This window comes from Bombyx mandarina, chromosome 24 (genome assembly GCF_030267445.1).
Source record: "Bombyx mandarina strain Sakado chromosome 24, ASM3026744v2".
In the NCBI taxonomy this organism is placed as follows: Eukaryota; Metazoa; Arthropoda; class Insecta; order Lepidoptera; family Bombycidae; genus Bombyx; species Bombyx mandarina.
The window spans coordinates 10301834-10329545 of NC_143230.1; the positions used below are offsets into that span (position 1 = coordinate 10301834).

The 27712-nt window shown below is 39.1% G+C and overlaps 1 protein-coding gene across 2 annotated transcripts; it reads right to left on the minus strand.

The window, feature by feature from the left end:
- Window positions 1-819: 819 nt before the first annotated feature.
- LOC114243484 (uncharacterized) lies at window positions 820-27712 on the minus strand. Of its 2 annotated transcripts, XM_089737885.1 has the most exons (17): window positions 27545-27712; window positions 27224-27334; window positions 25885-26011; window positions 25121-25262; window positions 23770-23857; window positions 23107-23205; window positions 21698-21802; window positions 19354-19486; window positions 15674-15817; window positions 13429-13556; window positions 12538-12630; window positions 11049-11175; window positions 10454-10573; window positions 6573-6682; window positions 5341-5457; window positions 3688-3778; window positions 820-1126 (listed from the first exon to the last, which is right to left on the minus strand). In XM_089737885.1, exons 1-17 carry the CDS (start codon window positions 27587-27589, stop codon window positions 954-956), a joined length of 1953 nt encoding a protein of 650 aa, XP_089594011.1. In that variant the 5' UTR covers window positions 27590-27712; the 3' UTR covers window positions 820-953. The 2 variants fall into 2 exon arrangements, with proteins under 2 accessions (XP_089594011.1, XP_089594012.1); XM_089737886.1 differs by lacking the exon at window positions 21698-21802.

Genomic DNA, 27712 nt, shown 5'->3' on the forward strand with positions numbered 1-27712 from the left:
CCTTTCGAGTTAATCCGACGTTTTGAAGGGGGTCAAATCATGTTCAAAGATTCCGTTACATACTAACATACATACGTATGAAGCTAAATAAAAGCGTATTAATATTAAATCTATAGACAAATAACAGTTTTTTTTTATACGTTAGATATAGATAGGGCTGTGAACTAAACGAAAAGATCAAAAATAAAAAATCTCAAAAAGTGCATGCACATAGTAGATTTTGGTTTGACAACGATGACATATTGTGTTTGGTCTTAATCCAATTAAGTATTCCAGAGATATTAAGATGTAATTTTAACGGCATCATGGTTCATCCTTGGCTCGAGCTTTCTGCAACTCCTCACCCTCCACAAGAACATGATATCCGGGTGTATTTGACTACGCCGCGAAGCATCAGCAGAAACTCCTATCCCGGATTTACTGGACCTTTTTTACTTTTTTTTTTATTGCCTTTGTAGGCAGACGAGCGTACGGCCCACCTGATGGTAAGAGGTCACCGTCGACCATGGACGTCAGCAATGCCAGGGGCAGAGCCAAGCCGCTGCCTACCATAAAGTACTCTCCGCAAGCCACGTTTGAAGAAGGACATGTCATAGCGCTCGGAAAACACTGTGGAGGGTGGTGGTAGGACCCACTGGTAGTAGGACCTCTTGTGAGTCCGCGCGGTGGGTACCACCACCCTGCCTATATCTGCCGTGAAGCAGTAATGCGATTTGAAGGGCTGGGCTGGGCTCCGATAACCACTTAAGACCAGGCGGATTGAAAGCTCGTCCGTCTATCTAAAAGCCCTCCCCGAAACATCACAAACAGACAAACACAAAAATTCATTTCCATTTATTATCTACGGCAGGACTTGGTAGCTAGAGGTCATTGACCTTTCAGAGGTCATCGACCTTTTAGGCAGTATACAGGGTGTTGTTTTTTTGTTTTTGTTATGCTCTATTTTATTTTCGTCAAGTCGCTCTGAGGACGTCGTCTATTTCGGCGAGCGCCATCGTAGCGGACCTGACCAGCTCCGCCTTCTTCCTGCTGTTCTCAGTTAGAGTGCTGAGACTCTGTCGGAGGGTGTTCACGCGGGCCGACACTCGCCTCTTCTCTTCCAGGAGGAGTTCGCGCGCCTTTGGACCTGGGGATAGGCAAGTGTTAAACGTAGTTAGTTTACTGGTGGTAGGACCTCTTGTGAGTCCGCACGAGTAGGTACGCTGCCTATTTCTGCCGTGAAGCAGTAATGCGTTTCGGTTTGAAGGGTGGGGTAACCGTTGTAACTATACTTGAGAGACATTAGAACTTATATCTCAAGGTGGGTGGCGCATTTACGTTGTAGATGTCCATGGACTCCAGTGACCACTTAACACCAGGTGGGCTGTGAGCTCGTCCAACCATCTAAGCAATAAATAAAAAACGTGACGTAAAATTATTTTAATTTTTACTAGCGACCCGCCCTCGCTTCGCTTCGGAAACTGTAATTAATTATTAATTTCTCTATTTAATGGATGCTATTATACATACAAACCGTTGTCTTCAATCACTATCTATTAAAAAAAACCGCATTGAAATCTGTTGCGTAGTTTTAAAGATTTAAGCATACATAGGGACAGAGAAAGCGACTTTGTTTTATATTATGTAGTGATTACCGAGCCCAGGCAGCCCCCGATCGGAAGCTGGGCCTTTGCCCCCTTTTAATACGCTTTTATTAGCTTCAGACGTATGTATACAATGTATGTATGTAACGGAATCTTTGAACATGATTTTGACCCCCTTCAAAACGTCGGATCAACTCGAATTTTGGTATACTTATTAAGGACCGATGACAATTCAATACTTAAAAAAAATTGAAAAAACAATTGAAATTCAACTAAAAAATGAAAAAAAAAATTGTTTAAAAAACCTAACAAAATACGCTTTTATAGAAAATCCAACTAAAAAATAGAAAATAAATTTTAATAAATTTGAATTAAAAATAGTGTAAAGAAAAAATGGTTTTCTTGTAAAAAAAAGCGTGGGGTGCATGGTATCAGTAGTTATAAATATTTTATGAACAGATATGAGTAGAAGGGTTATTTTGATAATATCCTGAAAAGCAGTGACGTTGCGCTGACATATCCAATGATAGCCCAAAATGACAACCAAAAGGCTTTATTTTACAAAGAACAATGGCAGCTTTCTATACAACATTTTACCTAATATCGATTTGAGGCGTCTTGAAATAAAAAAAATGCTAAAACGATAGGCATAACATAGCTTAAGCTTAATCAGAAATATTTTTGTTATTAGAAAGTCAAAAAAATATATATATTAACGTGTTTACTTTATAATTTGAGGTTATTTATCAATAACAGATGTCTCTGATTTTTGTAGGCACGGACTATAACAAATTGAAAAAATAAGTAAACAATATGTTTAAATAGCATTTTTAGTTTCATCTATACATTAATACGTGAAGCAAAAACTTTGTATCCCTTTTTACGAAAATTGCGCGGACGGAGGAGTATGAAATTTCCCACACTTATAGAGAATATAGAGAAGGAGTGCACAATGCTAATATTTTTTTTAAATAATGCCTAAAAGATACATTAAATCAATAAAAAAACATTACACACACACTACATATCATGTATTTGACGCACACACGCATGCATACTATTTTTTGTCAAACTTTTGTTCTTGGCGAATGTTGCCAAATTGAGAATAGATTAAATATTGTTTGCCTTTGTTAATATTTTTTATAGTGTAGTCTTGGCGAAATTTGTGATTATAGAAGTATAAAATACAATCATAATAGTGTACAAACTTACAATTCCAATTAATTATAGTCGAATTTCGACTACTGCGGGACCTCTAGTTATCATAAATGAACCAAGGATACACCTCTAATAGTACTCGATTAGGTACCCTTAGTAATTGCAGAGCTACCTAGGTACATATTATTATATTATATAGTTTGTTCTTTCTTCTTTGTAAATGTGTAAAAATGTGTGTCAGAGATAAGTACTTTTAATCTTTTTAACGCCATAGTCGCATATTTGCGACAAATGAAGGCTTGCAAAGCTAATTTATTAGAGTCACTGAAGTATGAAACCTATAGGTCTATGATTAGAGTAGACAATAGGTAGAGTCAGTTGTCATACTGGTAAAATCATTGTCATCTGCAGTGCTGCCATTACTATTATTTAGTTATTTAATTATATACTAATTATTATTGTAACAAAGGATAATTAATATTATTTATCATTCTGAATACTTTATGAAAATATTTATCAAAAAATACTGCTTTTTTTTGTGGCAATAGTATTAATGCCATCCTTTACAAATGTATTAAACCGGAAGTACACAAAAATCGAATTAAAAGCTTATTAAATTAAAATTTTTCCGTGGCTTTGCCACGTAAATCTATCATCGTATAAAAAACGAGCAAATAAAATGATGAAGTTTCGCTTATGTCTGAATCTAAGACGTCTTTTAAAACATTCAGGTAAAAAATTGCCATTGTTCTTTGCGTAATTTTACTGGTGGTAGGACCTCTTGTGAGTCCGCGCGGGTAGGTACCACCACCCCGCCTATTTCTGCCACCCCGCCTATTTCTGCCACCCCGCCTATTTCTGCCACCCCGCCTATTTCTGCCACCCCGCCTATTTCTGCCGTGAAGCAGTAATGCGTTCCCGCTTGGGGGTAGCAGCACATACGTACCGAGCAGCGGCAGGTAATCCGGCGCGCGCTCCGTCCTCAGGTCCAAGCTGAACCAGTCGTCCATGTCTTCGGAATCCGACGAGGGCAGCTCCTGCAATTTGATTCAACAAACAACACATTATCGTCACATCGACAGAGCCATCTCTGGTCAAAAGGCGGTAGTAACGTACAGCGCCATCTAGTTGAAAGCAGGTGAACGACTTTTTTGTTTGAAGGATTACCGATTACTATTGGTAGGGCGTATTGTGAGCCCGCCCGAGGGGGTACCAATATTCCGCCCATTTCTGCAGCGAAGCAGTTATGCATTGCAATTCAAATAGGTGGATTGTGGCTCGGAGGCCTTTCCAGTTTCACAAGGACAGCTGGGCGATCAAAAACTTAGTCAGGAGGGGTGGGATTTGTTAACAGCCGCCCAAGCGCCTCCGAAGGAGACCTAGCAACTCAAGAGCAGCTGCTTCTACTACCGGATCGGAATCCGACAGAATAATAAAAAAAAAATATGAACTGGTTATTTAAAGAAAAAATCAAAATTATCGATAAAGTTGATTATTGAAAACACGAATAAAACAACATTTACTGAAAATAAATCATACCTAGATCGATTTATCGTCGCCCCCCAAATTCCCCGTATACTAAATTTTATGAAAATCGTTGGGGCCGTTTCCGAGATTCAGATTATATATACATTTATATACTATAACTAGCTGTACCCGTCCGCTTCGCTGGACATTTAAAATTAACATTGTTATTTCTCACCCCCACAAAGATTCTCATCATTAACGTCCCCGCAACTGATGTAGGGAGTCCAACACTCATATCGTCTTTTCGCATTAAAAGTGTACAATTTTATTAAAATACTCGAAATTGAATTAATATACGGGATAATTTGGTATCAGCAGTATTTTTCTCATATATACTGTCAAAAGAGCGGAGTTTAGTTTTAGTTTACCTATATTTTGACTACTATTAACAAAGTAAATACATAATTTTATCTTAATTTAAAAGACAGATTATGTAACTGGTAAAAAACAAAAAATAAATGTTGCAAAGATGTTGATTAATATTAAAAATATCATATGATAAACTTTTAAAACACTCTCCTGTAAAATTAGTAAGTTTTGAGATTATACAGTTTTAATGCGAGAAGACGATATAAATATTAGCCTATCCATTAAGTACATGTATTTTTTACATGGATACCAAGTTTCAAGTCAACCGGATGCACGGTTCAGTAGTTATAACGGAACATCCGTAAAAACCACTGTAGATTTATATATTAGTATAGATATATAAGATAAGCAATTTTTTTTTTTAATAAACCTTTTAAATATTAACATCACATTTTTTTTTTATTGCTTAGATGGCTGAACGAGCTCCCAGCCCACCTGCTGTTAAGTGGTTACTGGAGCCCATGGACATCTACAACGTAAATGCGCCACCCACCTTGAGATATAAGTTCTAAGGTCTCAGTATAGTTACAACGGCTGCCCCACCCTTCAAGTCGAAACACATTATGCTTCACGGCAGAAATAGGCAGGGTGGTGGTACCTACATGTGCGGACTCACAAGAGGTCCTACCACCAGTAAACTCACAAGAGGTCCTACCACCAGTAAGAAATTTGACTGGTCTAGTACAATACGCAAAACCCTTACATCATACAGGCTGCCTTCATCAGATCTGCTGTCGGCGTCCGAGGGCACCTCCTCGTCCATGTACTCCGGCCTCATGATGCGCTGCTTCCCTTCATCCAGCTCCGACTCCTCATCGAACTTTGTAACAAATAAAAAGATATTCATTTTAAATATTGTTACTCCGGTAAGAGTAACAACATCTAACGCCGAATAGCCAAAACGAATATCAAAGGAACTTGTATCGTCGAGAAAGCTCGATACGTACAACGCCATCTATTGTCAGATAGCAGAAGCACGCATCGAAGCTACTCAACTTGCCCAGAATGTTCCCGATAAATCTAGGGATGTCGTATCGTCTATAAAAGCGTTGTAGAGATGACACGAAATCAGTTAGTAGGCGATTCTACTCGAAGCGAAACAGCGAACGGATCACCTGAAGCGAAGCGGAAGAAGCGAATTGACAATTTTAAGGTGTTCTGTGAGTGTTCTAAGTGCTAATGCAGTTTTAATTTGTACTTCGGCAGAATTTTTATTTATTTATCCCGAACCCTGGCGCGTACCAATATTATAATGTTACACGCTGGTGTTCGGGATAAAAAAAAATCACCTAAGTTTTTTTTATTGCCCTTGTAGGCAGACGAGCGTACGGCCCACCTGATGGTAAGTGGTTACCGTCGCCCATGGACTTCAGCAATGCCAGGAACAGAGCCAAGCCGCTGCCTACCGCGAAGTAGGCAGCGGCAGTAGGTTGTAGTAAGTACAACTTAAAAACTGTATTCAACACTTAAAGCACTTAAAACACTCAACAAACACTTTAAAACTCTCATGTCGCTTCTTCCGCTTCGCTTCAGGTGATCCGTTCGCTGTTTCGCTTCGAGTAGTTCCGATTACGGAATGACTGCGTGCCATCTCTACAAAGTTTTTGTAGCCGATACCTCATCCCTAGAATTATCGAGAATATTCCACACATCTCTAGTAGTAGTTTTCGTTATCTGTCAATAGATGGCGTTGTACTTCTTGAGCGTTCTATGTGCTACTAGATCCTTCGATATTCGTTCGAATATTCGGCGATAGATGGCGTTACTCTTACCGGCGTAACAATACTATTGTAATCATCGAATAGGAGTAGGAGAAAGAGAGTATGAGCGAAGAAGATATTGGGACACAGTGAGTAAGGTGGTAACGCATTTCTTATGAAACTTTAACAGATTCGAATCCGGTTCTCGCTGGCGGAGACGCAGGCCACCACGTACCTCGTCGTCAAGTTCGAAGTCCTCCTCATCTTCAAGGAACTCCTCCTCATTGATTATCTCATCGCTCTCGACCGACCTCGCCGGCCGGGGCGGGTATGACTGCGCCAATACTGAGGATCGAAATCAAAGCGTTACGCGGCTACCGGAGCCCGTGGGCAACAACAAAGTAAACGCGCTTCACAAGACAGCCCAGTTACAAAAAAATATTTTTTTGCGGTTTTGATTTTTATTCGCCGTGGAAGTCAATCATCAACATTTGTTAAGAACGTATTTTATTAGAAAAATTGAAGACACGTGTGGACGAAGGTGGATATGATATGATACAATTTGGTAATTTTGAGAAAACGGGCAACAAACTTTTGCTACTTGTACTCTTTTTCGCTCCTTCATCGCAATCAATTTCTAAAAATAGCTTTTAAGTCCGGAGTTTTAAGGTCTAATATCGTTCATAGGCACCTTCATTCAACGTAAAAACTAAAAAATCTTAATGTGTACTTAATCCATTCATTCACTCATGGTTTCAATTGGTACCGTAAAATGGGGTAAATCGGGACAAAATCGAACTTCAGATTGAATTTTAAAATAGTTCCAATTAAATAGTCACTGCTCAACCAAAGAAATAAGTTGAGTCTTGAACGTACCTAGGTGATAAAAACCGTTACATTATTTTAATTATTCAATTTAAGGAAATAATCGGAAAAATAATGGCTATCCCAATTTACCCCGCATTCGGGGTAAATTGACACGGGTAAGGGTTAAATTGGGATATTTGTAAGGGTTGTCAGTTCGCGGTACTGCGATATATAGGTAGGTAGGTAGGTGCCATACAATTATTTATATGGACCGAAATGATGAATACAATCCATAATTTAAGCACAATACACAACAGTGTAAATTAAGCTGGTTTCTGTTTCGAAGCGATGTGACGTGAATGATAATCAACAATACAATGATCAAAAAAGTATGTGCATGTTATATTTTCGAAAATTATTATTTAATTTCCTTAAAAATCACAACTCTGAAACAAAATCATAAAATAGAATAAAAAATAGAAAACAAAAGGACTGGAAATGCAATAATACAATTTTATTTAATCAACATTTTCAAAATAATCTTTGAGCAAGAGTAAGATATCAGGTGAATAAGATAAAAAAGCAGATTTATCTGATTACTGCCTATAATAACAAAAATAAAAGAAATTCTTTCTAAGCTAAATAACTAAACTCAATTAATTCACTCACTCATAATTGAAACCTAGATATCTCGGATTTTTAATTAATGTTACATTTAAAATCTGAGGCCTGTTTTTATTTGTCTGTGCGTTGTGATTGTTAAAAAAATCATGATTCGACGCGTGAATAGCTTCTGAAATAACAAAAGTTTTGATTCGTTTGAGTTCTTTTTAATTTTTAATTTTATTTTATTGCTATAAAGGACATACGACCGGGCAGATATTACAAGGTAAATGTCGCGAAAAAATGTAATTATATATATACTTTTCTTTTACCTATAGTACTTACATAAACTAACTGATAAACACATTAACCTTCTTTACATCACGCAATTGAGTGATAGTATAGGCTAAAAAATCTATTATAAGATATCAGTGACAACCCTAACAAGTCATCCCTATTTTGTCTTTTGGCGTTCCAATTTTGTGTTTTCTCGTCCCTAATTTTTCCAGTCTCGTTCCAAATTACCCCACATACGTCCCAATTTTCCCCAAAAAGAAAGGAAAAAATATACATTTTTTATTTTGTCGAAATATTGTATAGTAACCGGCAAACTTCTTGAGCAAATGACCTTGACTGCGCAGAACCGAATTTTAGATGACTTTGGTGGTGAGGGTGAGGCGCGACGGCAGGGGAAATCGTATCGAGCGCTTTATTGGTAGATCAGTCGAACATTGCGTCCCGCACCGCGCCTTCATTCCGCTTGCTCCCAAAAGTACGCTTGCGTACAGTGGAAAGTCTATCGTTATTAATCGTTAATTATTTGTTATAATTACTTGTGGACTTTGTTGCCATTGCTATTTGTTGAGTGTTTGTTGATTTTTTATAAAACATACACTATGCCGCGACAAACTGGTGTAGTATTCAAAAGAAAGGGTAGAAAAATTGTGTACGACGTATATTGCTTCATTATAAAACAGGGGAAGAATGATATGGAAAAATTAAAACAAACTTCGGAAGTAACAAAACCATCAGTGAGTACTGTTAGGTGCATTATTAAGGAAGCTAAAGGCTCTGGCTTGCTCGCCGTGTTTCAGACTTCGGGTAAGAAAAGATCAGGGAAGAAGAAAGTTACCGGAATGGATAGTTTCGTTCAATCTGTAATAAAAATATGTAATCATAATAACTACATAACAAGCAGCGAAACTCCGTACCGTAGAAAGGCTTCGAAAAATTTAAAGAAGATATAAATTTTAATGGCTCGGAATGAAGCTTACGACGTATTATGAAAGAGCTAGGCTTTAGATGAAAAAAAAGAACAGAAAATAATCGGAAGCTGGTAATTGAAAAAAGTAACATTCGATTACTACGAATCGAATATCTTCAAAAAATAATTAATTATAGACAAAAAGAAGACCGAATCGACCGAGTTGTAAACTACACCGATGAGCCCTATGTCGACTCATCACGATGATAGCGACTCGGGTGATGAAAACAGTGATGATGATGATGGTCAAGATTACGATAACGAAAAAAAAAATTACAAATACCAGCTTCGCTTCAACTGAATAAAGACCTGGCAACAGCTCTAGTTTTGACTTAATAGAAGGAATATCTATTTTACCTCAAGATTAAATTATTACAATTATTATAACCTATATGTTTTGTTGATGTTCTAATAAATATTAAATAAATACATATGTTCATTTTAATAATTTAATAGCATTATGACGCAGAGTAAGTAATGTTTTTGCACGTGAGTGTACCATGCGCGAACTTACCCCCACTACGTCAACAAATGCTCAAGAAGTTTGCCGGCTATTATATTTAAAATAAGAATATTGCAACTTACCGTTTGTTGTGGTATTTCCAGGTGTATTAAAAACTTATATAATCTGTGATCTTATTGAAAAAACAACGATAATGTTACTTTTTTTAAAAGTTCTTTAAGCTGTTTTAAAACGCACTTTTCAACCACTATTTTCAATTTAATTTGATGAATTTTTGGGACCAACTTAACTCATATTTAGTACTTCCATAGTTAACTTGGTTTTTCTTCTATACATTGATAAATATTAACATAAACAAAATTAGGTAGATTCCGTGCTACAGGTACTTTGAGAATCTTCCGCAGGTTTGTCCCAATTTACCCCAGGATCCCAATTTACCCCATGTCATGGTACCCGCCTGCTGGATTCGAACACCGGTGCATCGCTACATACGAATGCACCGGACGTCTTATCCTTTAGGCCGCGACGACTTCAAATACATTATCACATGATTTTAACAGAAATTGTAATCAATGTTTTTAATGACAATTCAATATTTAAAAAAATATATTGAAAAAATTTAAATTCAACTAAAGAAATTAAAAATAAATAATAGTTTAAAAAAACTAACAAAATACGCTTTTATAGAAAATCCAACTAAAAAATAGAAAATAAATTTGAATTAAAAGAATGGGGTGCTTTTCAGGATATTATCAAAATAACCCTTCTACTCATAATATCTGTTCATAAAATATTTATAACTACTGGTACCATGCACTCCACGCTTTTTTTTACAATAAAATCACCTTTTCTTACACTATTTTTAATTCAAATTTATTTTCTATTTTTTTAGTTGTATTTTCTATAAAAGCGTATTTTGTTAGTCTTTTTAAACTCAATAAGGGTCACAATCGCTTGCGCCGGTGATCGCGCAACCTACCCGCATCCCCGCCGCCCCCGCCCCCCGCCCGCCCCGCGCCGCCCGGCTTGTTGGCCAACAGCTCATCGAACTTCCTGTCGTTCTCAGATATTTGCTTCAGTCGCGACGTCGCGTTTTTATCTGTGAAAACAAAACAATATTTTTTATATTTGAAAAAAAAAAACAACTTTTTTATTGCTTTGATGGGTGGACGAGCTCACAGCCCACCTGGTGTTAATAGTGAAGTATTAAACAGAGATGAGAGACATTTCTTATTCAATTAGTAGTAGTTTATTTGAAAATTAAAAAACAGTTAAATTGTTTTTTGATGAGTACGGGGGACTCCGCCCCCCTACCCCCGGCCAGGGCTTTGCCCCTGGACCCCACCGGGGTTTCGCCCCTGGACCCCGGCTCAGTACTCCACGAGCTTTCGGCCTGGTAGGAGAAAAAATAGTATGTGCACCGCGGGAGAAAAGTTGGACATTTCCTCCAGCGTGTTTGCCAATCGGAAATTTTACACGCGGGAGGAAATGTCCAACTTTTCTCACTTGGTACAAAATGTACTATTGTATTGTGTACTGTTGGTTTTCCAAATAAATTAACAAAAGATACTAACTCTTATTCCCTAGGTCATTACGTGCGTTTTTGCTCGACTTGTCGACGTGGGGCGGTTTCGCGGTGCTCTTCGAAGCGATCGGTTTCTTCGCGACGGTCCTCGTCACCGGCTTAGGTTCGCCTGAGGACTGACGAACGAATTAAGCCTTTAAATATATAAGTATTTAGAACTGAATTGGCTTAACAAAATTTTTTTAAGAAAATGAGGTTCATATTTTCTTTTGTTTGGTAGGCAGCGGCTTGGCTCTGCCCCTGGCATTGCTAAAGTCCATGGACAACAGGTGGGCCTTATACGTATTATATGAGTTTATAAAATAAAATTAAAAATTAAATTTAAATTTTAGTCGAAAAAAAAAAACAAATTCATTTTCAGTCTTTTTAAATCAAGCGCACATTTTAAGCTTTAAGTTATGCGCTTTAAAGCTTAAAGTATTAAAAACGAAATTTCAAAAAATTACCAAGTCAATTCTTCAATTACATAATTTTTTGACGTGTACTGTTAAAAGTGAGACCTTACAACTCACATCTCTTTGATATCATAATACCCTGGTACTTTTCTTCCTATAAATCAACAATAATAGCACGGTCCACGTGATGTTAAGTGGGGTCCCTGAGATTATTCAAATTACAAAATGAATTCCGTAAGCCACCTTGAGACATGAGGTCGATTTCGCAAATCCGAAACCATGCTACAGAACATACAGCCGTTAATTAATAAACAAGGCTGTACGTGTCAGAGCAGATTTATTATAATATATCTCTTTGATATCATAATATCCTGGTACTTTTCTTCCTATAAATCAACAATAATAGCACGGTCCACGTGATGTTAAGTGGGGTCCCTGATATTATTGAAATTACAAAACGAATTCCGTAAGCCACCTTGAGACATGAGGTCGATTTCGCAAATCCGAAACCATGCTACAGAACATACAGCCGTTAATTAATAAACAAGGCTGTACGTGTCAGAGCAGATTTATTATAATATATCTCTTTGATATCATAATATCCTGGTACTTTTCTTCCTATAAATCAACAATAATAGCACGGTCCACGTGATGTTAAGTGGGGTCCCTGATATTATTGAAATTACAAAACGAATTCCGTAAACCACCTTGAGACATGAGGTCGATTTCTCAAATCCGAAACCATGCTACAGAACATACATCCCTTAATTTATAAAGAAGGCTGTACGTGTCAGAGCAGAGTTACAATAATATATCTCTTTGATATCATAATACCCTGGTACTTTTCTTCCTATTATTTCACGTCATTACCAATAATAATACACAAGTGGCGGCATTTACGTTGGAGATGTCCATGGGCTACGGTAACCGCTTAACCTCAGGCGGGCCGTAAGCTCGTCAACCCGTGTAAGCAATAAAAAAAAAAAAATTTTTTGAGTTAAGCCACTTCAATCCTAAAGATATGTTAGATAAAGTTCATTTTCAATTGTAGACGGATTTACGGTTGTATTGTTTAGGACTGACCAGGTCGGTGTCTTCGTCGTCCGAAGTCTCGTCGGGCGCTTGTCTCTTGAACGCGACGCTTTTGGCGGATTTATTTTTACTAGCTTTTTTATCCTGAAAACAAATAAAAAACTTTGAACAATACTAACTATACATGAGACCTTAGAACTTATATCTCAAGGTGGGTGGCGCATTTACGTTGTAGACTATGGGCTACGGTAAACACTTAACAACCATGTGGGCTGCGAGCTTGTCCACCCATCTAAGCAATAAAAGAAATACCCACATTCGCCAGCGCTATAGGAAATGGTGGGTAGTAGTAAGTAAGGGCAGCTCAGTGTATTACGGAGTTGTTTGGCGGGAACGCGTGGAGTGAAGTTGTGTGATTTGTTTTATTTTGTCTATTTAGTGTTTCTTCAGGTTTAAATGTGTAATAACCGGTGGTTTATTATTATTATTATTAATATTTTTTCTCAGAGGGATGGACGAGCTCACAGGCCTCCTGGTGTTAAATGGTTACTGGAGCCCATAGACATCTAAGTTCTAGAGATATCAGTTCTAAGGTCTCAGTATAGTTACAACGGCTGCCCCACCCTTCAAACCGAAACGCATTACTGCTTCACGGCAGAAATAGGCAGGACGATGGTACCTACCCGCGCGGACTCACAAGACGTCCTACCACCAGTAAAACCTGCCTGACGCGGGAATCGAACCCACGACCCTCGACGCAACAGCGGGGCTGCTAACTAATACACAAATTCGAGACTCAGACCTCGTAGTCACCGAGCACCAGATGCCGCCTTTCATTTGAGGAGTTCCAGAATTTGGTTAGACTAGTGACGACTACTCGCGGAGCCCTATCAGCTTCGTGCGAGTCACGACGAGACAATCAAGGGCGCAGGGATAACACACCTCAGGCTTGTGGTCCTCTTCATCTTCGATGAGATCATCATCAGCCGTCTCCTTGCTCTTCAAGTGGTTCGAAGACCTTGACGATTTAACGCCAACAACTGATTTAGTTTCTTTAGAGAGGTTTCGGACTGAAAACGAACACACATATTACAAGATCCATATATATAATATGGAAGTTGATATTTTTTTTAATACGCTTTTATTAGCTTCAGACGTATGTATGTTTGTAAAGGAATCTTTGAACATGATTCCGATCCCCTTCAAAACGTCGGATTAACTCAAAATTTGGTATACTTATTAAGGACCGATGACAATTTAACATTAAAAAAAATTGAAAAGTCAACTAAAAAATGAAAAATAAATAATAGTTTAAAAAAACTAACAAAATACGCTTTTATAAAAAATTCAACTAACAATAGAAAATAAATTTCAATTAAAAATAGTGTAAGAAAAAATGATTTTATTGTAAAAAAGCGTGCGGTGCATGGTATCAGTAGTTATAGTATAAATATTTTATGAACAGATATGAGTAGAAGGGTTATTTTCATAATATCCTGAAAAGCAATCCACGCTTTTTTTTTTTACAATAAAATCACTTTTCTTACACCATTTTTAATTCACATATATTAAAATTTATTTTCAATTTTTTAATTGGATTTTCTATAAAAGCGTATTTTGTTAGTTTTTTTTTTAAATATTATTTATCTCCCACCTAAGCTGATAGCCATGAGAGGCTATGTCAGCGTAACCTTAACTAGTAGGTGTGCTCACGGGGCTCAAACCTGACGACGTTGCTAACACGAACCCCAGCAAGAGCCGTTCTTCGCAGAATCTACCATCGGATCGAAAACGCGACCCACTGAAAAGATTCGGCGAGAAACTCTCACCGAGTTTAATGTCAAGAATACCTAGTCAGGTCATAAATTCTGTCACATGTTTAATGTAAAATAATTGAAACAAGTTTATTCATTATGTAACCATTTATATACCAAAATGAACTTAACGAAACATAGATTCTTATGACACTAAAGTTTATTCAAAATGACCTCCGTGATTTTGAATACAGGCCTTCAATCTGCGCGGCCAGTCGTCTATCGCAGCACGAACGAGGTCCATGTCAATATCGGCGGCTGCCTTAATCAAGGATGTCTTGAGTGACTCCAAATTGGGATGAGGCTTTGAGCACGCCTTTTCCTCCAAGTGTTGCCATATCTTGTAATCTAACGGATTCAAATCTGGACTGGAGGAGGGCCAGTCTTCGTGCCGGATGAAGTTGATTTCACGCGCTGCCAGCCAGTCTTGTGTGCTCTTCGCTCTATGAGCTGGCGCCGAATCTTGTTGGAATACCCAGTGCCTGTTTTTGAACATGGTATGAGAAACAGGTTCCACAAGGTTCGTCGGGACTGTATTTTGATACACAACTGCATTCGTTTTTACACGTTTCTCACAAAAATGTACCTCTGTTAAGCCCCAATAAGAAACTCCCAACCATACCATGAGCGAGGATGGAAAATGACCTCGTTGGACACGCGGAATGCGGTTGCTCGCTTCTTCACTACTGTGTGCGTACACCTTATCATTTTGTTTGTTGTAGCTCTCTTCTACGGTAAAAATTTTTTCATCCGAAAAAAGAATTTCCCGATATTTTTATCCCGCGTACCGCTTCAACAAAGCGCGGCATCTCTTCAGTCTCAGGTCCATTAGACGAGCATTCAAATGATGTCCTGTTTTTCTTCGATATGCCCGAAGCCCTAAGTCTTCATTTAACACCCTTTTCACCGTGGTTCTGCTTAACCCCATCTGAAGGGCCAACAGTTTCTGCTTACGTTTGGGATTTCTTTGAATTCGCGCCTTCACAGCTTTTATCACTGCTGGAGTCCTAACAGACCGAGGCCGACCACTTCTTGACCTGTCATCTGCACTAGAGTCTTCATTGTATCGTTTGATGGTACGATAAACGAATCTTTTGGTTACATTCAAATTTTTCAGTATGTTAAAAATTTGAATTGACGCGTAACCGCAACGATGCAACGCAATAACTGCAACACGGTCTTCTTTAAGCGTCCACTCCATATTTAAAAATGAGTAAAATTCTATAAAGTATACATTTTTATTTTCATGAACAATTCTAAATTCGAATTCAATAAACTTTTTTGAGGCCACCATTCTAAAAGAAAAGTTTTTACTGTGTGACAATACTTATGACCTGACTAGGTAAAACTATACCCGAACCCTTAGTGTGTACCTGTGACGGAAGCAGTCCTGCTACTACTCCTACCGTGGGCTGGTGAGGAGACCGTCGACTTCCTGACCGAAGGAGACTCATCGGATTTCTCTTTCGTCTCGAATTTCGGCTTCCATCGGGCAGGTGTTGAGTGGACCACTTTAACTGGAAAAGACCTCGTATTTAGTAGACCAAGGTATACTTCAATAAGCGATTTTGAGGGTGAGCAATTTTAGAAACTAGCGGTCCGCTCCGGTTCCGCTCGGGTCTTTAACAAAAATGTCAACGATATTTGATGTTGTTTTATTTTTTTTAAATAAAAGAACGCTTATTGCAGCATAACTATAATAGTCAGAAATATGCTGTCGCGACACTTTTTATAAATAATAATGTGTTCTACAAAGTCGTAGTACATTATTTTACGGCCTGGCCACGGGGATCGGCGGTGCGAACAGCGAAGCGGTGGACGAGGCGACCATTCGCGCAGCACCGTTTGCAGGCCACGGGTACTCACGTTCGCCGCCGCGACTAGTAAGGAAGTCCGACAGCGAAATGTCTATATCGAAATTATCTCGATATTGCTTACAAATTAATAGTTTTTTGGTTCAGGACCTATTATTTGGAAAAGATTGTGAAGTACATGATTTGAATAAGAATCGGAGTGTACCTATAGATGGAGAATTCCATAAGAAGTACGAGAAATACTTTGGGTGGCTAGACTTCCAAATAGCTGGTCTAGCTAGTATTTCAGCAATTTTTTTTTTATTGCTTAGATGGGTGGACGAGCTCACAGCCCACCTTGTGTTAAGTGGTTACTGGCCCATAGACATCCACAACGTAAATGCGCCACCCACCTTGAGATATAAGTTCTAAGGTCTCCAGTATAGTTATAATGGCTGCCTCACCCTTCAAACCGAAACGCATTACTACTTCACGGCAGAAATAGGCAGGGTGGTGGTACCCACCCGCGCGGACTCACAAGAGGTCCTACCACCAGTAATTACGCAAATTATAATTTTGAGGATTTCATTTTTATTACACGATGTTATTCCTTCACCGTGGAAATCAATCGTGAACATTTGTTGAGTACGTATTTCATTACAAAAATTGGTACCCGCCTGATATTCGAACACCGGTGCATCGCTCAACACGATTGCACCGGACGTCCGTTAGGCCACGACGACTTTAAAAATATAAAATAAAAAATAAATAAAAAATATAAAAATTTCGGTTTTAATTTTTCGCGGCGAAAACAACTAATAATCACTGTACTATTCGCCGCGACTACCGCTCGACTCCGTGGCTCGCGCCGTCCGTATTCATGCATTTGTTTTGCTCGCCCGCCGCATCGCGCGATTCGCTCGGTACATTTCGCCGGTCGCTTCGCCGGTCGCCCGTGCGCGTGGCTTGTTAGGTACATTTCTATGCTCTTATTTTAGTCGCTAGACGCTTCGCCGTTCGCACCGCGCGAATATTCGTATCGGCGAATGTCCCGTGGCCAGGCTGTTATTCTATCATCAATAGTTGTCGCAGGGCACACGATGTAAATAATATTTTAGGTATTTTTTTTACACCTTAAGTTAAATTATTGGAGTTTTTAGTAAGGATCCCTAATTTTTTTTAAAAAATATTCTAGCCTGTGTCACTCGGGAATAGTGTAGCTTCCAAACAGTGAAAGAATTTTTCAAATCGGTTCAGTACTTTCGGAGCCTATTCAATACAAACAAACAAACAAAAAAATCTTTCCTCTTTATAATATTACTAGAGAAGACGAACTCATGGACGCCTGGTGGAATAATGTTGGCTTAGTTGTAGAAGGTTTGCTAACAACCTCCCCAGCACTCCCGGGAAAGATGCGGCGAGAAACCCACCGGACTGATGCTGTGGGCTTGGTGTACGTTGAATTTTATGTTCAGTTTTGTGCTGGTGGCGTTAACACGGTAGGACCTCATGTGAGTCCGCGCGGGTAAGTACCATCACCCTGGCTATTTCTGCCGTGAAGCAGTAATGCGGGCAGCCGTTGTAACTACACTGAGACATTAGAACTCATATCTCAAGGTGGGTGGCGCATTTACATCGTAGATGTCTATGGGCTCCAGTAACCACTTAACACCGGGTGGGCTGTGAGCTCGTCCACGCATCTAAGCAATAAAAAAAAAGACCCATTTTGAACTTTTGCATTGAAAATGCACGTGTCATCTTAATGCTTTTGCACAGTTGACTTCATGCCCTTTTCTTACCAATTAATCTAGTTATTATCCTTAATGAAGTTATACTTCTTTAGACGCGTTATGAAAAATTGATGAGAGTGAAATTTTACGATGCGCGCGCACCGTAACACAAAATTAACAGAAATGAAGTTGCCCACTAAATCGCTCATTACAATACGACCGACGTAACTTGGCGAGTCTGAATATAGCCGCGGGTGAACTTTCGCGCATGTACACTCGTAAAAAAAAGTGTTATTAGCATTAATTTTTTAGTACCCGGCTAGGTTAAAGTATTTCCACATGAGCTCTCTTTCGGAGCGGAGACGCACTCTCGATCTATTGTTCCTGCATAAACTTGTTAACGGAGAATACGATGCCCCTGATCTCTTATCTCTTCTGAACTTTAACGTGCCGCTGACGTCGACAAGGGCCTCGAAGTTGATGGTGTTCAGGGTTCCCAGATTCTACACCAACATAGGTAAGAACGCGCCTCTCAGCAGACTAGTTGGGGAATTAAATAATTTGCATAACAAGTATTCTCTGGACGTTTTTGCTGGCACTGTTGACAGTTTTAGACGAGAAGTCTACAGCCTTGCTCAATGAGTTTTTTCAATTAAGTAATAGGGTATTTGGTAGTAAATGTGTAATAATGTAAGGTCTTCATGTAATGTTATTTTCTTTGTTTTTTATATAATGAACCGCTTTTTTTTATGCATGCAGTCGGTACCTGTAATTGTGTTAGCATTTAATGTGAAATCAAAGTATATGATACCTGTAATTTTCTGTGCTGATGTATAACATGTTGGTACCCAATAAATAAAATAAAAATAAAGTAATATAAATGACAAAATTATTATTTAATATAGTTCATACTAAATATTATTAAATTATTAACGTTAAATATTTATTATTAATTATCTAATATAAAAAAAATAAAATAAAAATAAAGTATAACTTCTTACGCGCGTACATAAGTACACGCACGCTTTTTTTTGTTTGGTTTTGTTTTTTCTGCGTAATACTTGTCGTATACCAGTTATCTTCGTGCTATGGTAGAAATAGGTACCAGTGAGTGTTGGTATGATAAGTACTAGATGATGACCGAGCTTTACTCGTTTTTTTTTTGATAACGCCATCTTGTTGTATCTATAAAGCGGTTAATTGCCTTCAATTAAGAAAAATAGTATTATTATTCGCCAATAGATGTCGAGAAGAGTTAATTATTAGAAACACGAATAAAACAACATTTTCTGAAAATAATTCGTAGCTAGATCTATTTATCGCCCCCGAAATCCCCTGTATACTAAATTTTATGAAAATCGTTGGAGCCGTTTCTGAGATTCAGATTATATATATATTAATATACAAGACTTGCTCGTTTAAAGGTATAAGATACAACGACAACCCTAAAACTAGTCCAGTTCGGAACTGCGATACGAGACCTGGGAATTACAAATTTAGAAAAGCGCACGAGCGATACTTAAAACTTACCCTTCTCTAAATTGACGTAAGGTACATTTTTGCTTGACTTATCGTTGTGGGGCAGTTTCGTAGTGCTCTTGGCCGCGACCGGTTTCGCTGCAACTCTTGCCGACTTTTTGACTGTCTTCTGCTCTCCTGAGGACTGAGGTGTAACGAAAAATGTTTTGATAAATTTAAGTGATCGTTCTCTTCGTTGATATGGGATTGCAAGGTGGCGGGCGCAGTGAGGGACGCGGTGTGGGCGGGGAAGGGGGTGGTGGGGGCGCAGTGTCAGGCGCTGTGGAAGACACGGTGGGGGCGGTGTGAGGGGACATGGTGGGAGCACGGTGCCGGGCGCAGTGGGGGACACGGTGGGGGCGGGGTAGGGTGACGCCATTACGAAATATCATAAGTGACGTTTTATTAAAGCTTATATCAACCAACAACGAGTGACATTGCTTGGTAATCCCACAATCGAAGTATTTAATTTTTAGGGCGTTTAAATATGAAACCTTGTGAATTTCGTAAGCGCGATTTGAAGCTTTTTTTTCAAGTCAGAAATGCTAGTGCAGCGTGAGTTGTGGACAGGCTAGCGGCGAATGACAATGTCAAACAAGTGGACGTGTGTGGGTTCGTTCGTCTACAGAGGAGAGCATCAAGTATGAAGTACCGTGAACGAGCGATTAATCACTTATGAGAAACAATTTTTACATTAATAGCTACAGAGGACTGGGATGGGACTGGGATGGAATCAGTACAGAGCTGCAGAGAACGGTGTCTGCCGTAGTGTAGTATAGGACTCTCGGCTAGATGTAGGTCGGATCTGTGTCTGTTTGTGTACGAGAAGAGCTCGGGATCAGTACAGAGCTGCAGAGGACTGTGTCTACAGTAGTGTAGTATAGGACTCTCGGCTAGATGTAGGTCGGATCTGTGTCTGTTTGTGTACGAGAAGAGCTCGGGATCAGTACAGAGCTGCAGAGGACTGTGTCTACAGTAGTGTAGTATAGGACTCTCGGCTAGATGTAGGTCGGATCTGTGTCTGTTTGTGTACGAGAAGAGCTCGGGATCAGTACAGAGCTGCAGGGGACTGTGTCTACAGTAGTGTAGTATAGGACTCTCGGCTAGATGTAGGTCGGATCTGTGTCTGTTTGTGTACGAGAAGAGCTCGGGATCAGTACAGAGCTGCAGGGGACTGTGTCTACAGTAGTGTAGTATAGGACTCTCGGCTAGATGTAGGTCGGATCTGTGTCTGTTTGTGTACGAGAAGAGCTCGGGATCAGTACAGAGCTGCAGGGGACTGTGTCTACAGTAGTGTAGTATAGGACTCTCGGCTAGATGTAGGTCGGATCTGTGTCTGTTTGTGTACGAGAAGAGCTCGGGATCAGTACAGAGCTGCAGAGGACTGTGTCTACAGTAGTGTAGTATAGGACTCTCGGCTAGATGTAGGTCGGATCTGTGTCTGTTTGTGTACGAGAAGAGCTCGGGATCAGTACAGAGCTGCAGGGGACTGTGTCTACAGTAGTGTAGTATAGGACTCTCGGCTAGATGTAGGTCGGATCTGTGTCTGTTTGTGTACGAGAAGAGCTCGGGATCAGTACAGAGCTGCAGGGGACTGTGTCTACAGTAGTGTAGTATAGGACTCTCGGCTAGGTGTAGGTCGGATCTGTGTCTGTTTGTGTACGAGAAGAACTCTGGATCAGTACAGAGCTGCAGGGGACTGTGTCTACAGTAGTGTAGTATAGGACTCTCGGCTAGATGTAGGTCGGATCTGTGTCTGTTTGTGTACGAGAAGAGCTCGGGATCAGTACAGAGCTGCAGAGGACTGTGTCTACAGTAGTGTAGTATAGGACTCTCGGCTAGATGTAGGTCGGATCTGTGTCTGTTTGTGTACGAGAAGAGCTCGGGATCAGTACAGAGCTGCAGGGGACTGTGTCTACAGTAGTGTAGTATAGGACTCTCGGCTAGATGTAGGTCGGATCTGTGTCTGTTTGTGTACGAGAAGAGCTCGGGATCAGTACAGAGCTGCAGAGGACTGTGTCTACAGTAGTGTAGTATAGGACTCTCGGCTAGATGTAGGTCGGATCTGTGTCTGTTTGTGTACGAGAAGAGCTCGGGATCAGTACAGAGCTGCAGAGGACTGTGTTTACAGTAGTGTAGTATAGGACTCTCGGCTAGATGTAGGTCGGATCTGTGTCTGTTTGTGTACGGGAAGAGCTCGGGATCAGTACAGAGCTGCAGGGGACTGTGTCTACAGTAGTGTAGTATAGGACTCTCGGCTAGATGTAGGTCGGATCTGTGTCTGTTTGTGTACGGGAAGAGCTCGGGATCAGTACAGAGCTGCAGAGGACTTTATCTACAGTAGTGTAGGACTCACCTCCGAGCGATCATCGTCTGATGTCTCATCAAACTTGGCTTTAGTAGGAACTTGATTCTTGAATATAATGTTCTTGGCTAATTTCAGTTTCTTTATCTTTGAATCCTGTTCAATGAATAAATGAAAGCGTATAACTGTACTGGGTATGAGAGACCTTAAGATTAGAGGTCTATGTCGCAATTGTATAGTATATAATTACGTTAATTATAATGTTCACGGGTTACACGATGTCATTCCTTCATCATTGTAGACATTTCTGAAAATGGGTTAAGTATTTCATTGGAAAACAAAGGGGTTCTGTCTGCGAGATTCGAACCTCGGCACGGCCGCGTCGCTTGATACGAATTTGCCAGCCGTCTTAACCTTTAGGCAGCGACGACTTCAAAACAAAATTGGTAGTATGATATAGAAATGTTTGCTGTAGTGTCGTTTTAATTAGTTGTCGTCCTCAATAAGTGACAAGAATATTTTTCTGCGGACTAAGCTCAACCCAACCCTCAGCTACGAAGCCATCAGTGCGGTGTTTCCCAACGTGGGGCCCACGCCCCACGAGGGCGCAATTTGATAATTAAGAGGCGGCAATCGCACTAAATGAATATAGAAAATCTGCGTTAAAATTATTTTAAATTTGAATTTCACTTCTTACTGTGTTCTGATAACAATTTCATAATTATTTCTTCCCAAAACCATTCCATTTATGTTTCATAAGTGAACAAATAATTTTTTTTACGTTAAGAATTATGTATGGGAGGCATAAGAATTTTAGAAATGTTACAGTGGGGCATGGCACAAAAAATTTAGGAAACACTGCCTCAGTGTAACTCGCACTAAACACTTTGAAACTTTAAATACGAAGCTTACAAGTGCATTGATCTTTCATTTGAATTTAGAGCGAGACGACGCTCGTGAGTAGAGGCGTGCGAGCGAGACGGTAGACTTGTTAATAGAGGGTTCGACTTCCCTTCATTCATATGTTCCTGGTACTTTAAGTTTGTTTTGGGTCTGTTGTTTACGGTTTCTCTTTTGGCTGGCGGACAGAACGCTATTGCTGTTAAGCTATCATTTGTTTCTTATTAACGGTCATTAAAAAATATCACTGTTAAGTTTAAAAAAAAAAAAAATTCGTATTACCTACTTATACAACGATTAAAAATTATCACTGTGTGGTTTAAAATTTTTTTTTATATATTACGTAGGGTACTTATAAGTTTTTTATGGCCTGTGACCATAGAGGTAAATTTAAAAAATGAATGAGTGTATTTTTTTTCAACAATTGGATTCGAAGGGCTTTTATTTTGGCTGCCGGACAGACAGGCACTGTCAATAACCCCGACAAAGCCGTACTCCTGTGCAGACAGCTCCTCGGAGAATCCCCCCGTATACACATTTATAAAAATAAAAAAACTCACCTCGTATATAAACTCATCATCATCAGTGGAAGCTTCGTTCACTTTTGACGACTTCTTTGTTAATACTTTCTTCTTGGTATCTTCGTCGCCTAGCAACCTCTGAGTAAATGGAAATTCTAAATATTAGTAGTTCGGTCCAAGAGTACAGGGATGGTTGGTAAGGCGAATCCCATTGTCCACATCAGTACAGTAATTAATGCGTTCCAGTTTGAATGGTGGGGCAGCCATTACAATTGAGGCTTTGACCTCATGCCTCAAGGTGGCATTCACGCTGTGTTGCCCCTGGGCTCAGATCCCTACTAAGCACAGGCGACAGACTTCTAGTGCTTTAATAAAATAAAAACTTTTCAACTGCAACTAAATTATAACTTAATTTGCGTAATTACTGGTAAGTCAGTACGGGAAGGTATCACCGTCGGTCCTGCCTATTTCTGCCGTGAAGCAGTAATGCGTTTCGGTTTGTAGGGTATGGCAGCCATTGTACTGTAAAAACTGAGAACTTAGAACTTATATCTCAAGGTGGGTGGCGGCATTTACGTTTTAGATGTCTGTGGGCTCCGGTAACCACTTAACACCAGGTGGGCTTTGAGCTCGTCCACACATCTATGCAATAAAAATGAAAAATAATTTCCACTGCCGGAACAATCTTAATAAGTTTCTTACCAATAAATCATCTGTATCATTACCGTCTTCCTCTGGCTTGCTCTCTGACTTCGTACCATCAGGTTTGATCACTTGACCATCAGATTTCCTGAAACAAGAAATCTTATGCGAAAAAAAAACACACACACACACAACACTGTTAATTAATGACCTCAAATTTTCTCCTTTGACAATAACGTGTACATTAAAACCTCAATTTTTTCCTATTAGTGGTGAGAATAATTGCTAGAGTGATGCAACGCGTGATTTTTTTGTTACATAATAATAATAATAAATAACTGGGAAAAAAAACCATACCATTTTTTTTATTTTTTATTGCCCTTTTTATGACAATATGGTCATCTGGCCCCAATTTAGGATTCCCTGTGTTATGGGTATCAGATACTGACATACATACTTATATACGTTTAATTATATAAATGTATAGACATTAAACACCTGTTCATCACAAAAATGTTTGCCCGATGTGGAAATCGAACCCACTACCCTCAGCACAACAGCAGGGCCCCTAATTACTGCACCACTGAGTTAGCCATAGTATTGTTACGCCAGTAAGACCAACGCCATCTATCGCCGAATAGCCGAAACGAATATCAAAGGAACTTGTATCGCCGAGAAAGCTCGAGACGTACAACGCCATCTATTGTCAGATAGCGGAAGCACACGTCGAAGCTACTCGACTCGCCCAGAATGTTCTCGATAAATCTAGGGATGTCGTATCGACTATCAAAGCGTTGCAGAAATGGCACGAAGTCAGTTAGTAATCGGCTCTACTCGAAGCGAAAAAGCGAACGGATCACCTGAAGCGAAGTGGAAGAAATTAACTACGAGTTGTAATGTGTTCTGTGAGTGTTCTAAGTGATAATACAGTATTCAGTTGTACTTGGGTGGAACTTTTATTTATCCCGAACCCCAGCGCGTAACAGTATTATTACACATCTCAGCATATTTCAATTATTTATCATATTTCATTTACTTACCGAAATATGCCACTAAGTATAAGTCATTGTGAACATTTTTTTTCCTACCTTAGCTGATAGCCTCGAGAGGCTATATCAGCGTAACCTTAACTAGTAGGTGAGCTCACGGGGCTCAAACCGGAATGATGCTAACACTGAGCCTAGCAAAAGCAATGCTTCGCAGAATCTACCACCGGATCGGAAACGCGACCCACTGAGAAGATCCGGTGAGAAACTCAGTGGGCTGTCTTGGGTTAATTCGCTCGTCGAGCCCTTCGTCGCAAGCAACGGGTTCGGCAAGAACGGTGACCGGTGCTTGGGGTACATAAAAGCACCATTAATAAATCGGGAGGATCCGTAATGACTTGTGAAGAATCAAAATCCCTCCTTACCTTATAAGAAAAGCATCCAAGTCATCAGCTAGTTCGTTTTTTGTGTCCAAGTTATTAAGGGCCTCTTCAATATTCTGTACCTCATTTCTTGTCACCGAGACAGTTACCGTCGACTCCTTATCTATTCCTTGTGATTTCTCATCTGCCAAAGATGATTTGAAGTTTACATCTTAAGAATCAACTTCATATCATTGCTGGTGATAGGACATCTTGTGAGTCCGCACGGGTAGGTACCACAGCCCTGCCTATTTCTGCCGTGACACCGCGGAAGACAATAGTGAACATTTGTTAAATACGTATTTCATTAGAAAAATTTGTACCCGCCTGCGGGATTCGAACACCGGTGCATCGCTACATACAAAAGCACAGGACGTCTTATCCTTTAGGCCGCAACGACTACAAATTTAGCTAGTAATTAATACACCAATCCCTCCCTATCTAAGGGGTCGCCAAAAGATTTCTCTCTACAGAAGAGGCCGTAGTAAAAAAAAATTTACCCACCACTGACCTATATAATAAGAAAAATAGCAATGTTTAAAAAATGCTCTAAGTATATTAAGCAAAAAATTACCAACAGTCCAACACGATGGACAGACTACATTTGTGACTCACTCCAATATAAATGATTGCTCTCACTCTGTGAAACATAATACCACATGGCGTCGCATCGCGAGAACATCCGTATCGCACTGATGCATGACCAAAACCACTCCGTCAAGAGTGGATGACTAGGAAGTAAGTAAGTATTACCATACCAACATTACCTAGCATACTATCATTTTCTTGCTTTGTTTTATTCCATTCTTGACTTTCTTCCAAGGAATCTATGCTAGGGGTAGCATCATCATCTTGAGTAGCCAACTCAGATTGATCTAGTGTTTCTTGTTCACACTGAAACGAAAATTCATTATTAAATTACCAACATGCTCTGGACTCAAGAATATTGTAAGAGATGACTTAGTTTTTTATCTTTATATATATATTGACACTTGAAAGGCAAACGTGACTAAGCGACGATGCGTGAACTTTACAGTAGACTAATTTAAAGTTGAAATTAATTTAAAATGTACCTGAGAAATACCTGAGAAAAAATTTATATTTTAACGAATCTAGCTGTAGGATTGAAATGATTTTAATAGACCTAGAAATATATATTTTTTGCGCATCGAATATGGTTATTGCCTATCATTTATGTACAAAGCAGTTATTGTCGCTTAGTCAAGTTTACCTTTCAAGCGTCGATATATTTCTTCTGTGCGTGTGTTTGTCACTGAGCTCCTCCTAAGCAACTGGACTGATTTGAATGACTTTTTTGTATGCGTTTAGGTGGCAGCCTGGGTGGTTTAGATTCACAAATCAGCCCGGCAGATGGCGCTGCAATCGGTATCTAGGTTATTTATCTATACTACAACTAAACTTCTGGATGGACTTGAATGAATTTTTGCAGGACAACCTCTGTCGGGTCTGCTAGTTTACTTATCAAGGTTTACTGCATCATATCTTTCAGTACGTATGTAAATTTTTTTTTTTTTGAAATCAGTATTTATGAACTACACAGCAGTAGACTTACTTAGCGTTAGAGAAATTAAGAAGAAAACTATGAACATCAACATATTACACTGTTTTAATTGGTTCATTTTCGTAAGCCTTTAATACAAGATGACAGCTAGTAACCGCTCACTGTATTCCTTTGACTCCACAGATTGTTCCATTACTTGAATACTGATAGTTCTAAAATTACTCACAAAGTACACGACAAACAATAACATGGTTACTACACTCAGATGGTTTCTAAATAGCGTTTAACGTGTTAATCAATACAAATACTTGTATTTTCCTAATTAACTAGATCATGAGCAAATGTTAGGATTTAAATTCATTTTATGTATTACATATTCTCCTTAATTTTATTATTGACAGTTTTCCTTGAAATTTATGGGAAATAAAAAATTATATAACTGCTTTGCCTTTGCCTATATATACAGATATATTTACAGACTTTTAAGGTTTTTAATTTCTTCTAATCATGTTATAAAAATATATACGGTCTATTTGAAGTCATCATTTAGTGGTAATGTACTTAAAATGAAACAGATTAAATACCGTTTGGTTGTATTCATCATCAGTAAGCACTCCTTCGCTGAGCCATTCTTCTTGCGCTTCCATTTCCTCTTCATCCAATTCTAAGCCTTCGGAAGAGCCCATAGCCTGACCCTGTTACCAGAATAATATTACAGTTAATTTTTTAATGGCATCGGAGGCGAAACGGCACGCCAGTACGCCTAATCGTTTAGCGTTACTCGTGAACATAAACAATGAATATTCTTCTCGATATTACTCGATACCAAAACAATTATGAGGTATATACGCGTTTCATTATGAATTTTTGACAAGCCCAATTTATGAATTAAAAAATAAACTCACTCCCATTTTGGTCAATTTAGTCGGCGGTTCGTCTAAATCTGACATATTGCTTTATTAAAGGGTAAACGTTAACACATTAGTAACAGTTTAGATATTCTTCAACTTTATATAGCAAAAATAACCTCAATTATTTACAGATCTATTGATCCGGCTTGTTTGCGAACAAGA